The following is a 15,993-nucleotide window of genomic DNA, read 5'->3' on the forward strand; positions in this document are numbered from 1 at the left end:
TCACAAAGGTTCAAAGTAGAAATGAGACGATGAAAATGATTTATGACACTGATGTTATGGGGAAAACTGAGTTTCATGTAATACGTGCAGAAAACGTGAAGTCAGGTGAAAAAAAACACTTTGGTCCAGAGAATAAAAACTAAATATTCAGCTTCAACCTAAACCAGGTGTTTATTTAGTTAGCTAAACATATGTAGCCGTAGCTGAGGTGAATATTTAGCTTTCTAATTAAATATGTTTGAATCTGAATGAGCAACATGGTGAAATGAAAACATGACTTTAGAAATTTACCTCCGTTTTTCTCCCGTATGTCAAACTTAAAAATCCCAAATTATCGACGCGAACGTTAAAAAAATGGCGCCCGACCCGGTTTGAACCAGACTCGTGGCTCAGGTCACGTTCAGCAGAACATGGTTGACCTTTGACCTTCTCTGGATGAATCCAAGCTTCTGGGCCCACGGCGCCGCTGCTTTGGTCCTGACCAACCAATCAGCTGGTACCAGGGCAGAACCCCGCCCCTCTGAGCGGGTCTGACCGGTTTGTGCTGCTGTGGTCGGTTCCGGGTCAGGCTGCCGAGTTGGGGACGTTCTGAGGGGTTTTGGTCGTGTTGCTGATGAGTCCGGTCTGGGAGTTGGTGCTGCTCTGGCTGATGAGCCTCATCAGCGCCGCCTCCTTGCCGCCGCCGCCGCCTCTCCTCACAGGAAGCTCCACCCTCAGCTGCTTCCAGAAGCGGGACGTCAGCTCCTTGGACTTGTCCCCCTGCCAGCGGACCAGCGCCAGCGCCACGCGGGCCCGCCGCAGCTCCCGGACCAGGCTCTGCCTCTGGACGGGCCGGTACTGGACCAGGATGACCCGCAGGTGGCCGCCCAGCGCCATGCTGTCGATGCCGGCCTTCAGCTCCAGCAGCGCCTGGGAGCCCTGCGAGGCGTAGCCGGGGCTGACCACCACCAGGAGGCGCCGGCTGCGAGCCACGAAGCTCAGCGTCTCGTCTGTGATGGCTGCAACGGAAGATGGAGGGATGAAGGGGTGAAGGGTGATGAATGAGTGAAGGTGTAGAGGAACTCACTCCCTCCGGGCAGACTGTCCCGGTCGAAGATGCAGACGGAGTAGCCGAGCTCGTTCTCCAGGACGCCGCGCAGCGTCGACAGGACGAACTGCTCCTCCTCGCTGTTCCGCGCGTACGAGATGTAGACGTCAAACTCCTTATCGTCTGAAACACCAGCAGGGGAAAATATCTGCAAACGCTCATCGGCAGGAAGTGGTTTAATCTGTCCTGAGGTTCTCAGAACGCTGGGTTGTTTCCTCAGAGCGCTTCACTGAAACGGCTCAAACAAAGTCCTTCAGCTTCTCAGCTCACGATCAAACGGTTTTACTTCAGGCTCATCTGTGACTAAACTCTTGCTGCCATTTTGTTTTCAGAGAGAGGAGGCTTCCTCCTTCAACCTTCCAAATAAGACAAACTGGTTGAGGATTTTTCTGCTTTTCAGGTCAGAAAATTAAAGTAAAGCTAAACAACAAAAGCGACACCAAGATTATGGAACCTAAAAAAGTTCAGCCAGGATTAACGGCAGGTATTTAAGCTAAGCCAAGTGAGCTAAGCTAATCCTGAAGCGATAGGTTACTGCTGCTAAGGCTAGCAGTGCTAAGGCAAGCTAAGCTAAACTAGGACAAGGTAAAATAAGCTAACATCATCTAAACTAAACCAAAGCCAGCTATTCAAAAAAAAGGCAAAATAAATGAAGATAACTTTGACACGCCAAACTAATGTTGATCATGCTAAACCAGTATTAGCTAAAGTTACAAACCTTAGCAGAGGCTAAGTTAAAGTAAGGTAAGCTACGCTAAGCAGAAGAAAACTGAAATAGCATTTAGCCTACCCAGTAAACTATGCTAAATTACCTAACTAAGCTAAGTCAAAGGACAGCATGCTAAGCTAACTCAGGCTAACCTAAATCAAGTTAAGCTAAAATGTAAAAGATAAAGTAGCCTAAACCAAAGCAAAAGTACGCCGAATTACCTTTAACTAGATATGATTAGCTAATTCAAGGAAAGCTAAGCTAAACCAAACTCAGCTACATAACGCAACTAATATAGGCTAAGCTAAGCTAATAAAGGCTAAGCTATGAGGTCATTCAACATAAAATAAGCTACAATAAAATCAGATGAGGGGCTGCACAGTGGTGCAGTTGGTAGAGCTGCTGCCTTGAAGCAAGAAGGTTCAGAAACATCAAAGTGTGATTAAGTTTTATTAAACTTTACATTAAAAAATGATATGAAACAGCTGAAATGCTTGGTTATGATTTATTAGAATCTGTTGAGGAGAAATTATGATGCATTCAAGTTTTTACCAATTAAAGAAAATTGTTTTTCACTTTCAAAGAGGAGGATTTATATAAATTCATCAGTTAAAGTAAATATGATGATGGGGTTTTATCTCCAAAGTGCTGTGTGCGGTTTCCAAATGTGTCGAAACTGTTTTGTTTTTTTTTTCACAAAAAACTGATAATTTTCCTTCGAATTTTGAGATCTCGTCTCAACATGTTTTGTGAAACTGGTTTTGTCTGAGAAAAAGCAGAAAATCCCCCACGATATCGGATCTATTTGACATTTTAGGTGACGCCATTTATTTCTCAGTTCTTAAAGATCTGCAGAGTTTGGACCGGAAGATGTTTACAGCTTTGTAGATTTAACTGGCAGCAGAGCAGGTGGAGCTCAGATTTAAAAGCTTTGCTATAAAACACGTCTGGTGTTTGACGCCGTCGCTCCGTTTTTATGAACGGTTTAATACACTAAAAGCTCAGAGCGCAGTCAGTAAAATAAACTGAAAATATGCTGCAGACATTTCCGCCGCGCGGCTCGGCCGTGTGTAAAAAACGTCCTGCATCAGCTGGGAACCGTAGTGTCCCGTATGCTGGAGGTGCTGAGTTGGGGAACCTACCTGTGTGCCGCTCGTCGGTGCCGAACCAGGAGCGGTACAGCAGCAGCAGCTCCAGCCAGAAGACGTGATAAACCACAAAGAGCAGCAGCATGAGCACCAGCGTGGCGCCGAGGCCGCAGCCCAGCTCCACGGAGGGCAGCGACACTGGAAACAAAATGGTGCAGGTTAGCAGAACAGCTGCGGGTTAGCAGAACAGCTGCGGGTTAGCAGAACAGCTGCGGGTTAGCAGAACAGCTGCGGGTTAGCAGAACAGCTGCGGGTTAGCAGAACAGCTGCCGGTTAGCAGAACAGCTGCCGGTTAGCAGAACAGCTGCCGGTTAGCAGAACAGCTGCCGGTTAGCAGAACAGCTGCCGGTTAGCAGAACAGCTGCAGGTTATCAAAACAGCTGCCGGTTAGCAAAACAGCTACAGGTTAGCAGAACAGCTGCCGGTTAGCAGAACAGCTGCCGGTTAGCAGAACAGCTGCGGGTTAGCAGAACAGCTGCCGGTTAGCACCCACAGAGCTTCAGCCAGCGTTAAACCCAGAGTCTTCCTCACCCTCTTCCTCCAGCTGGACCCAGCGGGCCATGGAGCCGCGCGCATTTCTCACTGAGCAGGTGAAGTTCCGCTGCAGATCTTCAGATTGGACGTCTCTGATCTTCAGGATGGTCTCCGCTGTCAGGTCACGGTGGTCGTCTGTTGTGCTGCAGGCGGACAATTCAGACACAAACACCATCAGTCCAGAGGAAATCTCTGTTCCCCAACCGAAACCCAAACACACGTTCTACATGGTTTGGGCCGTGGACCGGCTGGTTTTGGTTCTGAACCGGCTGGTTTTGGCTCTGAACCGGCTGGTTTTGGTTCTGAACCGGCTGGTCTGAATCGGCTGGTTTTGGTTCTGGACCGGCTGGTTTTGGCCGTGGACCGGCTGGTTTTGGTTCTGAACTGGCTGGTTTTGGCCGTGGACCGGCTGATTTTGGTTCTGAACCGGCTGGTTTTGGCCGTGGACCGGCTGGTTTTGGTTCTGAACCGGCTGGTTTTGGCCGTGGACCGGCTGGTTTTGGCCCTGAATCGGCTGGTTTTGGTTCTGAACCGGCTGGTTTTGGTTCTGGACCGGCTGGTTTTGGCCGTGGACCGGCTGGTTTTGGTTCTGAACCGGCTGGTTTTGGCCGTGGACCGGCTGGTTTTGGCCGTGGACCTGCTGGTTTTGGCCGTGAACCGGCTGGTTTTGGTTCTGAACCGGCTGGTTTTGGTTCTGGACCGGCTGGTTTTGGCCGTGGACCGGCTGGTTTTGGTTCTGAATCGGCTGGTTTTGGTTCTGGACCGGCTGGTTTTGGCCGTGAACCGGCTGGTTTTGGTTCTGAATCGGCTGGTTTTGGTTCTGGACCGGCTGGTTTTGGCCGTGGACCGGCTGGTTTTGGCCGTGGACCGGCTGGTTTTGGTTCTGAACCGGCTGGTTTTGGCCGTGAACCGGCTGGTTTTGGTTCTGAACTGGCTGGTTTTGGCCGTGAACCGGCTGGTTTTGGTTCTGAACCGGCTGGTTTTGGTTCTGAACTGGCTGGTTTTGGCCGTGAACCGGCTGGTTTTGGTTCTGAACTGGCTGGTTTTGGCTCTGAACCGGCTGGTTTTGGCCGTGAACCGGCTGGTTTTGGTTCTGAACCGGCTGGTTTTGGCCGTGAACCGGCTGGTTTTGGCCGTGGACCGGCTGGTTTTGGTTCTGAACTGGCTGGTTTTGGCCGTGAACCGGCTGGTTTTGGTTCTGAACCGGCTGGTTTTGGCCGTGAACCGGCTGGTTTTGGTTCTGAACCGGCTGGTTTTGGCTCTGAACCGGCTGGTTTTGGCCGTGAACCGGCTGGTTTTGGCCGTGAACCGGCTGGTTTTGGTTCTGAACCGGCTGGTTTTGGCCGTGGACCGGCTGGTTTTGGTTCTGAACCGGCTGGTTTTGGCCGTGGACCGGCTGGTTTTGGTTCTGAACCGGCTGGTTTTGGCCGTGGACCGGCTGGTTTTGGCCCTGAATCGGCTGGTTTTGGTTCTGAACCGGCTGGTTTTGGTTCTGGACCGGCTGGTTTTGGCCGTGGACCGGCTGGTTTTGGTTCTGAACCGGCTGGTTTTGGCCGTGGACCGGCTGGTTTTGGCCGTGGACCTGCTGGTTTTGGCCGTGAACCGGCTGGTTTTGGTTCTGAACCGGCTGGTTTTGGTTCTGGACCGGCTGGTTTTGGCAGTGGACCGGCTGGTTTTGGTTCTGAACCGGCTGGTTTTGGTTCTGGACCGGCTGGTTTTGGCCGTGAACCGGCTGGTTTTGGTTCTGAATCGGCTGGTTTTGGTTCTGGACCGGCTGGTTTTGGCCGTGGACCGGCTGGTTTTGGCCGTGGACCAGCTGGTTTTGGTTCTGAACTGGCTGGTTTTGGCTGTGAACCGGCTGGTTTTGGTTCTGAACTGGCTGGTTTTGGCCGTGAACCGGCTGGTTTTGGTTCTGAACCTGCTGGTTTTGGTTCTGAACTGGCTGGTTTTGGCCGTGAACCGGCTGGTTTTGGTTCTGAACTGGCTGGTTTTGGCTCTGAACCGGCTGGTTTTGGCCGTGAACCGGCTGGTTTTGGTTCTGAACCGGCTGGTTTTGGCCGTGAACCGGCTGGTTTTGGCCGTGGACCGGCTGGTTTTGGTTCTGAACTGGCTGGTTTTGGCCGTGAACCGGCTGGTTTTGGTTCTGAACCGGCTGGTTTTGGTTCTGAACTGGCTGGTTTTGGCCGTGAACCGGCTGGTTTTGGTTCTGAACCTGCTGGTTTTGGCTCTGAACCGGCTGGTTTTGGCCGTGAACCTGCTGGTTTTGGTTCTGAACCGGCTGGTTTTGGCCGTGGACCGGCTGGTTTTGGTTCTGAACCGGCTGGTTTTGGCCGTGGACCGGCTGGTTTTGGTTCTGAACCGGCTGGTTTTGGCCGTGGACCGGCTGGTTTTGGTTCTGAACCGGCTGGTTTTGGCCATGGACCGGCTGGTTTTGGCCGTGAACCGGCTGGTTTTGGCCGTGAACCGGCTGGTTTTGGTTCTGAACCGGCTGGTTTTGGCCGTGAACCGGCTGGTTTTGGTTCTGAACCGGCTGGTTTTGGCCGTGAACCGGCTGGTTTTGGTTCTGAACTGGCTGGTTTTGGCCGTGAACCGGCTGGTTTTGGTTCTGAACTGGCTGGTTTTGGCCGTGAACCGGCTGGTTTTGGTTCTGAACTGGCTGGTTTTGGCCGTGAACCGGCTGGTTTTGGTTCTGAACTGGCTGGTTTTGGCCGTGAACCGGCTGGTTTTGGCCATGAACCTGCTGGTTTTGGTTCTGAACCTGCTGGTTTTGGCCGTGAACCGGCTGGTTTTGGTTCTGAACCGGCTGGTTTTGGCCATGAACCGGCTGGTTTTGGCTCTGAACCGGCTGGTTTTGGTTCTGAACCGGCTGGTTTTGGTCGTGGACCCGTCTCTACCTGTTGGTCTGGCTGAAGCGGCCGTCGTTCAGCTGCTCCACCCTCTTCCCGTCCACCGTCCACCAAATCTCCCGCTCAGGTTTGTCGATGATGAAAGGAAGATGGCCTCTGCAGGTCAGGTGGACGTCTGAGTCTGACAGGAAACACAAACCAGAATCAGAACCGGAGCAGCCTCCTCTTCCTCAGTGCTCTGGGAAACACGCGGCCCTGAACGCAGCACGGAGGTTTACTGGATAAAACGGATCAACTAAACGAACAGTTGAGGTTTGCTTCCTTCTTCCTGAAAATCCTTTTCTAAACCTTGGATTCCTGATCAGGATGTCGGCAGTGAAGGTTCTGCTGCAGAACGGCGCCGCCGCACATGAACATCGGATCGGGTTCTGCAAATGTTCTTTGGGCTCAAATGAACATTTTAACTAAATGATTCTAATTCTAATAGTTTTCTGATTTTTCCCTTCAAAAGGCCTTGAAAACACAAACTCACTGAAAATATCTGGTCCATATGGAGCTAAATTTGTGCCGTAAAATTGGCAAAAAAAAAAAAACAGTTTTAAAACTGAAAAAAAAGTTAACTTTAAGTATTTTTCAAGAAAAAAAATTAATGTTTAACCTGAAAGTTTTGAAACAGGAAAAAAGTTTCAAGACAAAATTCAGTTCAACAGAAACTGAAAAGATTTTTCAGTAAAAAAATTATTGAATATTTATGGCCCCAGTGTAGCTCCATAAAAGCATTTTACGCCCCAAGCTGAAAAGCTTCAGCGGTGACCGATCTGGCAGGTCCAGACCCGTGTTCTGCTGATCCGGTCCGGTGCAGTAGCTACTTACTGGTTCTGACTGGGAAGACCTTCCCGTTAGTCGGGTGGAGGATGGTCGGGTCTTTGGCCACGGTGGTGGGATCTGCAGGCGGAAGACAGCAGAGTTTACCTGGGCGGCTCGGCCCGGTACCGCCCGAACCTCCGGAGGCGGTTCGGACTCACAGATCCCCGAGACTTTGATGCTCCTGGTGAAGCTCAGCGACCCGCCTCTCCGCTGGTACCGGACCGTGCAGATGTACAGGCCCTCATACGGCTTCAGCATGTTGTAGATCCGGAGCCCGGTTCCGACCTGCTCCCGGTGAATGTCCCAGAACGGGTACGGATCACACCTCTGGGAGACAACATGGCGGCGTTTAGAGGCCGACCCGGATGATTCTGACCCAAACGGTTACGGGCCGCCGCCGCCGCCTTACCGACATGTCTTGGTTCTCGTAGGTCCAGTTGACTGTCGGGTCGCTGTCGGCCATCTTGGAGGCGTCCTGCAGGTTCGGACAGGTCAGCATCTTCCCCTGCTGGAAGCCGATCAGCGCCTCAGTCGCTGCCATGGCAACCTGCGGGCATCCGGCGGATCGGACCGCCTGGTCCCGCCGCAGCACCTGCAGGCGCACGGCGATCCGGCTGCAGGACGACTTGTTGCTGCAGGCGGACCAGAACCGGCACGTTTATCCAAACATGAAACCGTTTTCCCTTCATCATCATCATCATCAGCCGGCCGGAGCTAAACGTTAGCTTCAGCTAGAGCAGCAGCTGATCGATCGTTATCGGTGATCAATAAAACGTTTGGTGCAAAACAAGCAGTTTAATGGTGAAACTGTGGAGTGGAGGACTGGTTCCACTGGAAACGACAAAAAACTCTTCCTGCTCAGATTAATGGAGGAGGTTGGTGTGAAGGTGGCTGAACATCAATCAGTTATTGATCTAATCAATCAGTTATTGATCCAACTTCACCATATTTTGTGCTTTTGTCTTTAAAAAAAACAACAACAAAGCAGGTTTATGTGAAAAAGGACAAGAAGTGTGTAAAGTGTTTATTAAACAGCCGAGTGAGTCAATGCTAGGAATTCATTTATGCTAGCAGAGTTAGCAAAAACCGCTAAATGGGAAGTTAGCTCTGCTGTTAGCACATTAGCAGTTAGCGGAAGTGCGCCCACCGCTGAGTTTGTTCAACCAGAATCGGGTCAGATGCCAAACCGTCTGGTGGTTTTCCGAGCTGCCAGGAACCAGAACCGGGTCGTGACCCAGAAACCCGGCAGAACTTGGTTTTGTGGGTTTTTCTTGGCCTCACTGCGTTTCCACTTTGACTCTTTTCTACGTTTCTCTGCTGCTTCCAGCGAAAACGAGCGAGTTTGTAGCTCGAAGGGAAACGACGTGCGAAAGCAGGGGCCGGTTCTGCCGACCAGAACCGGCCCGTTTCCGTGGAAACGGCACTCACCGCAGCATGCAGATGTACTGCCCCGTGTCGTTAACGACGGCCGGCTGCAGCCACAGCCGTTCCCGCTCTCTGCTGACCCGCGCGCTGCAGGCGACAAGCAGAACCAGGATCAGAACCGACCCGGTCACAGCGACCCCTGGCGGGTCGGCGGTTTCCATGGTTACCTGTAGGGGATGGGCTGCTCCAGGTCGTGGCCGTCCAGCAGGCGGTACCAGACCAGGTCGTGCCCGGCGCTCTGGGCCGTCGTGTAGTTGTAGACGGCCGGGTGAGAGAAGAGCGGGCAGGAGACCCAGCCGGCCTCGCCGTCCAGAACCAGAACCGCCGCCTCGCTGGACTCGCCCCAGTCGTGGCACATCGGTTCTGCACAGGCAGGAAGGCAAACGGCGTTTAGACTCAAAACTTCGTTTAAAGATTTAAATTCCTGCGTCCAATCAGAAAGCAGCTCTGGCTGAACCAGCCAATCAGCCACCAGAAAAACCTTCACTCCTTAAACTCATAACAGGAACCTAACCGGGTTTCTGGGCCGGAACAGAACCGCCTGCAGAACAAGCAGCTGATGTTCGGATCAGAACCAGAGATCCGACGGTTTCAGGACAGCAACCGTCGTCATGGTTACGCCTGTTAATGAGATTCTGCTGAAATCCATTTAATGTTCAGCGAGCAGCTTTTACATCAGTTGGATATTGATGACTACGCCTCCCTCCGTCCACCTGATCCGATTATCAGACCGTCCGTCTGTCCTGAGGGACTCCAGCGCTTCCAGGACAAGATGGACAAAAAAACAGCTCAGTCCTTCACCGTTCCCGTCTTACGGACCGGAACCAGCAGAACTGCTGCTGGTTCTGGAGAGGCGCTGGGCGGGACGGACGGTCCAAACCCGGTTCCGTTCAGAGTTCTGTGTTACGTTCTTCATTATTATTATTTGTTTCTACAGCCAATTAAATCATCTCAGAGGTCTGATCCAACATCAGGGTCAGAGGTCACAGGTCAGCGACCCCTGAGTGGAGAACTGGACCCAAAGGGAACCAGCTCCACAACCCAAACACCTGCTCCTGGTTCTGGTTCTGATGGATCCGGATCCGCTCCAGACTTCCACCTCGTTAAAGGACTGCAGTCCATCAGCTGGTGGTTCTGTCGGTTCTGACCCGATCGGTCAGCCGGAGGTCAAAGGTTCATTAAATCTGACCAGAGTTTTCCGATCCGGACCGCCATCCCGGAAGCTCTGCTGCTTTCATTAATATGCAGAATGAATGCAAGCTGTGAAATATCTTCTGTGGCTCAGAACCCGGGTCGACCCAAAAGGTCTGGACCCGTTTTCACCCCCAAAGCGAAGGAATCGTTCAGCTTTTATTGCCTTTAAAAGGAAACAATCGGTTTTTATCTTCAGCAAATAAAAAGGCGTCGTCTGCATAGAGTCGAACTGCAGATACAAAAGTGATCGGAACCGGAACGACCCGGTTCCGATCAGAACCGGATCATTCATGACCGGTACAAAGCCGCCTCACCGCCGGAGCTTTTAACGGAGTTTCTGCAAACTGTCGCTCTGGGAATTCACACCGAACATCAATCATCTAAATTGGCGTCGACTCATTTCCCTCTGATTGATTTTCTGACTGATGGTTCTGAAGATGGAGCGGATCGGTCAGCCGGGTCCGGTCGGACCGCAGATGATCCCCATTCATCAGGAGATGCTTAATTGGAGTCCGATGACACGGACAGGAAACCGCTAAAGGTCCCAACGCCATGGAAACGCCTCGATGTGACAGCAGGCGGCTCGTCCAAAGAACCCAAACTTTGACTGGACCACCAAGGACCAGAACTCTGAACTCCTTAAGAAGCACCGCGAAGAACTGGCAGGAAAATCTGAAATGTCTCCATGATTAGATAATAATCTTTACATTAGAAGGAATAACAGTCGAAATAAAATGGCCGCCGCCATGTTGTTAATCTGGATCCTGGGAAAATGTTGCATGCTAGGCGCTACGAAGCTTTTAGCTCCTTCAATTTGAAACTGAAGGCAGTGAAGAAATAAACAGCAGAAATGAAGACGAGGAGGACCAAACGGAGGAAGAGGAGACTGTTGGCTGCTCCAGATGCTAACTACAGGTGTTACGGTTAGCATCAAAACATTTGGTCAAACATAAAACGGTTTCAAAGATCTCAAGATGCTTCATTGTTACTTTAAACATCCATTCATTATCTGGAAATCCGTTTTGATTTCACGTTAGCCCCTGCTAAAAACATTAGCTCTAGCTAATGGTGTTAGGTCTAGCTGATGACATTAGCTTCTGCTAATAATGTTAGCTGTCGTTGACAGGGCTACCTCTACCTTGAATGGCTGGTGCTAACAGTGTTAGCGCCTGCTAATTTTGTTAGTTTCTAAAGATTGTTAGCTCTAGCTTGAATAGCTTGTGCTAAGGACGTTAGCTTCTGCTAATGGCGTTAGCTCCAGCTACTATAACAAACAGTAGGTCACAAGATGATCACATAGTTTGTTTCAACAGATATTGGAACATAAAAGCTTTAAACAATAAATAATAAAAATACACAAACAGCAGCTTTTAGGCTGATAGGGAAATGAGAACATATTCAGCTTCCTGCTCAGGGAGAACCCGGTTCGGCCCGGCGGCTCCTGGATCCGAGCGCCGAGTTCTGGATTAATGGATCCTCTCTGAACAGAGCGCCGCGCCGCGTGTCGGTAATTGACCTGTCAGCTTTTCCCTGATGGAGGATTCGTCTTTCTATTAAACCCTCCAGATGTCCGCATGCTGCTGCTGCTGCAGGGAGACGTCCGTCCATCTGTCCATCCGTGGTTCAGACTCTGACCTCATCAGCAAACAGGAAGTGCTTCTCCAGCCGGTTCTGTTCAGCAGAACCGAGATGAATGTGAGGAATTTTACCCACGACAGATTTGATCTGCCTCCAGGTGGAAATGACTCCTCAGGAAATATCTCAGAAATGAGGCGTCTGCATTTCTGTAAGCGTAGCAAAACGTCCTCACTGAACATAAATACGCAGGTGACTGGAGTGCAGCGCTTTGACTGCAGGAAGTGAGAACAGGCAGCAATTAACAGCAATTATTTGAGTTTTTCGGCCTCAGAAGAGACAAAAATGGTTTTTGTGCATTAAGACCGAAGAGGTTAAAGGTCATGAAGTTCAACCCGCAGCCGGCTCTCTGGACCTTCAATCACGACTCTTACAAACTTTGACTAAGATGATAAACTGAAGCTTTACATACTTTTAATAATAAATGCCGGTTTTAGCTGCTCGTCCATTTATTTGTGGAATAATTACATTTAATTTCCAGACCAGAATGAAACTTGGTTTCATTTAAATCCATTTTTTTTTGTTATTCAGCATCAAAGGGAAAATTTTTTACATTAAAACCTAAAAATGGTTTTAAAAGTGAAAGCAGATATTAATGAGAAGTTATTATTATTTAGTGTTATTGATCGGGTCTGCAGGTGGAACCGGCTGTCTGGTTCCGGTTCTGCTTCCAGAACCCGAGCCAGACTCAGCGGCGCTGCCCAGCGTGAGCGGCCCGGTTTCCCAGAATCCCATGCGGTTTTCCGCCATCATCCCAGCAGCTCCATCCGTCACCCCCCCCAGACATTAATGAGCCGTCGCCATGGAGACGCTCGTTAACGTCATCAGATTAAATAATCTGCAGAAACAGTTGGAGGAGAAACTCTGAAGTTCGGAACCGACTCGGACCGCTGGCTCCGCCTCCTACCCGCCAACAGGGACCCCGAACCGTCACCCACCTGTCGAGTCGTTGGATTGGCCGACGGCTCCGCCCGTCAAAGCCAGGAGGAAGAGGAGGATGAAGGACGCCCTGCGGAGAAGAAGAAGCGCGTCGTTAGTAACGTCCAGGTTTGGTTTAAACCGGATCCAGAAGCGGACCGGTTTCACTCGGGTTTAAAGGCTCTGCAGGAATCATCAACTACACAAAAACACAAATACTGGCGTTGAGAAACTTTCCCCACTGTAAGACGCGTAACAGGGTCCTAGAGATGAGTAGGTATCACCACCAGGGGGCGCCTATTCCCTTTGTTGCACTATAGTACAGAAGAAGAACTGGTCTTCCGTTTTGTCGTAGAAGAGAACATGGGTGCAGAGCGGTAAACTAACGCTACTTTGCTCATGTATCTAAATATAATGCTTAGATCCGTGGAGATCTGGCTTTACGTGGACAAAGTTTAATAAACTGAAAGTGTGGAATACTTCAAAAGCGCGTCCTGCTGTTTTGGGTTAGGGTGGCTAACCGCCGATGCTAACCGCCGATGCTAACTCCTCCAGCCTCTCGCCGCGCCGTCACAGACGCTTCACACATGAAGAAGAGTGCCGTGATTTGAAATGTATGAAAATATGACTTTATGTTACTGATGCTCCGTCGACCAAACAGAAAAAACCCTGACAGTTCGGACAGCTTTGGGTTTTTTTCAATCATTAATTAAAATGGCCACTCTTTACTGAACGTAGCACATGCTAGCTAACGTAGCGCAAATATGTCGGCTGTATTTTTGAATGCTCCGTTTGGTAGAGCCTGACCTTTGACCTTTGGGGAGCGGTTAGCTGGCGTTCTGACTCCAGAACTCCATGGAACCGGAGGGAAAGCCAGGATTTTTCCCGCCGTCAGTTTGGGAAGCTGAAAGCTGTCAGGGAGAAGATGGAGGAGACAGACGGAGGCTAATGCGTCACGGAGGCTGATCAGGCGGAGCGAGGGGATCCCTGGAGGGACATACAGAACCAGAGCGGCCCAACAACACCATCCATCACACACACACCTCCTGCCAGGAGGAGCTCAATAAAACCAGCGCCGGAACACCTTCCTCCCTCTGCGTGTGTGTGTGTGTGTGTTAATGGGAATTCTGGGAAGTTTATCACTGCGGTGAAACTTTCCTCCAACCATTTTCCAGGTTCTTGTCTTTATTAAAGGAGCAGATTAAATGTGGAGGACATAAAATCGTCCCGCAGCTTCATGAAGCGTTTCCACATCTGATGATGAGGATGACAGTGATGAAGATGAGGAGGTTGCGGCTCTTTCTGCTGATCTCTGCAGCCACCATAATCTGATTATGAGAGCCGATCGATGAGCGGCGCAAACAGATCAAACTGCTGCTCAGATTAATTATTCAGAGCCGCCTGCAGCTGCTGAACGTCAACAGCCTCAGGCTCTGAAATTATCCACATTTTTGGCTCAAATATAAACTTTTATCAGAAATTTTCACTAAAACTCGAAGGGAAATCTTCGACTAAAATTATGAGTGCATGCAGTTTGGTGTTTTATGGGTGACGAAACGTTAAATTTAAATTGGAAACTATAATTCAAGTGTACAGGTCTACTTTCAAACACTGGTTACGGGGTAAAATCGATCTTACATAAATTTGGGGATTTTAAAATGGAGATCCGCTCAGTGGATCTCCGACCAGAAATGACAGAGAGCAGAGCTCTGTTATGGGCCAGAACTGCAGTAGAAAATGACTCGTCGAGCTGGTGGTCTGATTATGATCGAGTTTTAATGAGTCGAAGGACGCAAAGTACTTTTTACATCAGAAAAGCGTAGGAGGTAAAGCGTAACGGTCCACAGTACCAGACTTCATTTGAAAAACTGCAGATTTAGAGAAAACACTCCGACAGGAGGTGACTTACATTAGCTGCAGGTCGGAGGGAGTCGGGACAGTTGGATCCGGTCCGGACGAACCTTTCGGGGCTGCTCCGAACCTGGAAACGGTACAGAACCAGGATCTGGACCGGGGTGTCGGAGTCCTCCTGCCCGGGGTTGGGAGGGGAGCAGCTCCGGTTCGGGCAGCTGATGATCAACGACCCACGTCAGGGTTCCGGTCCGGCCGTAAATCTGCAGCACCGAGCCGGTCCGGTTCGGTCTGGGTGGTGCGGGAACTCCTCCAAAGTGTCCCACTGATTAACGATCCCAAATCAGAACCATTCCACTCTTACTTCTCTAATTAAACCCGCCCAACCCGTTAACTGGACCCAAATGTCCAGTTAACGGTTCGGTCCGAGCGGGTCGGAACCGAATCGAGTCGGACTTTGCGGTACTTGTAACCTGAGAAAAGTGCGTGAAACGCGCAGGAAGGTGTTCGAGTCACGCAGAGCGCAGTTGGTGTGTTTGTGAAGTAGGAAGTAGAAGTTGATTCCGATCCGCGCGCCGCCCCCTCTATGAGGTCACCGTGACGTCACACGATTTCCCAATTACCTGACCCGAGTCCAACGTTTCAGTCCGAACCCAACCTGAGTGGAAATCAGCCGCAACCGGGTCAGAAATCCCGCGGGACGGGATTTCCCACCGAACTGTTCAGTTCAGAGAAAAAAACTCCCGACCCGACCCATCCGAACCTCCCGGTCCTGCAGGGACCCAAACTGGCATCTTTCAATTAAACTATCTCATGTAAGGAAAAACAAGCAATTTTTCAGCAAGATTTAGTTTGTTTCAAGTTTATATTATTAATTTAAAAACGTTTTAGTTCCACTGACAGATTATTTAAGGAATAAGAGGAAAATGTCCTGAAACTGGAAACTCTGCATTAATCATAATGAATAATTCATGTAAAACAAGTTCCTGCCTTGATGAAAAGTTACTTTTATTTTAGTTTTGTTAAGTGAACTAAGACAGAAGTTCCCAAACTTCTCCAATGCTGCAAAATATGTAAACGATCAACTTTTAGAATGTTTTTTTATTCACTATTCAATAATTATACATTCATTTAGAATAAATGCAAACCTCTATGTTTGATTTTAGATAACTGTTAGTTATGTGGTGGAAAGTTTTATAATCAGATAACATATCATGACCTTATAACAGATAATACTATTTTTAATCACAAGGAAATATGTTTTATTTGATATTATTCACGTCAGGTTTTAGAGTTTTTAAGGTTTTTACGGTTCCTTTGGCTTCTTTCTTGTCAGAAACTTTTTCATTTCCTGTTTTGGTTCATTTCACTGGCAGCTAATCAGAAAATAAGCATCAGAAATAAGATTTAAATCATTTATTTTAACTTAGATTTTATATATTTAAAAAAATAAAATAAAAAAGAAGAAGAAAAATATTTAATAACTGAATTTTTTTTCCACTAATTTCAGATTAGAAAAATTTATTCCTTTTTTCTAGTTTTGCTTTGTTCTCCCTCCTCTTCCCTCCAACTTTCTGAGGCCCCCACAGCGCCTCCTGGCGGCACCACAGCGGGCCGCGGCCCCCACTTTGGGAAACACTGTACTAAGATGTTGGGACTAGAAACTGATCTAAAATATTAGATCTTGTGTTTTTTTCGGTGTGGACTCTCTGGCCTTTTATTCTCCAGACCTGAACAGGTTCTCAGGTGAGCCCCTGAAGGCGGAAGTCTGCAGGTAAA

The 15,993-nt window shown here is 49.4% G+C and overlaps 1 protein-coding gene across 2 annotated transcripts; it reads right to left on the reverse strand.

Moving 5' to 3' along the window:
* Positions 1-146: 146 nt before the first annotated feature.
* On the reverse strand, positions 147-14,788 carry il1rap (interleukin 1 receptor accessory protein). Of its 2 annotated transcripts, XM_081614641.1 has the most exons (13): positions 14,273-14,788; positions 13,171-13,350; positions 12,384-12,454; positions 8,784-8,979; positions 8,620-8,703; positions 7,601-7,823; positions 7,350-7,518; positions 7,198-7,269; positions 6,373-6,505; positions 3,476-3,621; positions 2,939-3,082; positions 1,067-1,210; positions 147-998 (listed from the first exon to the last, which is right to left on the reverse strand). In XM_081614641.1, the coding sequence occupies exons 4-13, from the start codon at positions 8,972-8,974 to the stop codon at positions 565-567; spliced, it is 1,740 nt and encodes a 579-aa protein (XP_081470767.1). In that variant the 5' UTR covers positions 8,975-8,979; positions 12,384-12,454; positions 13,171-13,350; positions 14,273-14,788; the 3' UTR covers positions 147-564. The 2 variants fall into 2 exon arrangements, with proteins under 2 accessions (XP_081470767.1, XP_081470766.1); XM_081614640.1 differs by lacking the exon at positions 13,171-13,350.
* Between the last annotated feature and the right edge of the window lie 1,205 nt (positions 14,789-15,993).

The sequence above is a fragment of the Poecilia reticulata genome, chromosome 13 (genome assembly GCF_904066995.2).
Source record: "Poecilia reticulata chromosome 13, P_reticulata-male-v2, whole genome shotgun sequence".
NCBI classification, from domain to species: Eukaryota; Metazoa; Chordata; class Actinopteri; order Cyprinodontiformes; family Poeciliidae; genus Poecilia; species Poecilia reticulata.

Excerpts from the sequence above, each read along its gene's own strand:
- il1rap (XM_081614640.1), bottom strand. Across the intron at positions 7,824-8,619 it reads CAGTACATCTGCATGCTGCG|CAACAAGTCGTCCTGCAGCC; the intron begins GTGAGTGCCGTT and ends GTCCGCCTGCAG. Across the intron at positions 3,083-3,475 it reads GGTCCAGCTGGAGGAAGAGG|TGTCGCTGCCCTCCGTGGAG; the intron begins GTGAGGAAGACT and ends TTTTGTTTCCAG.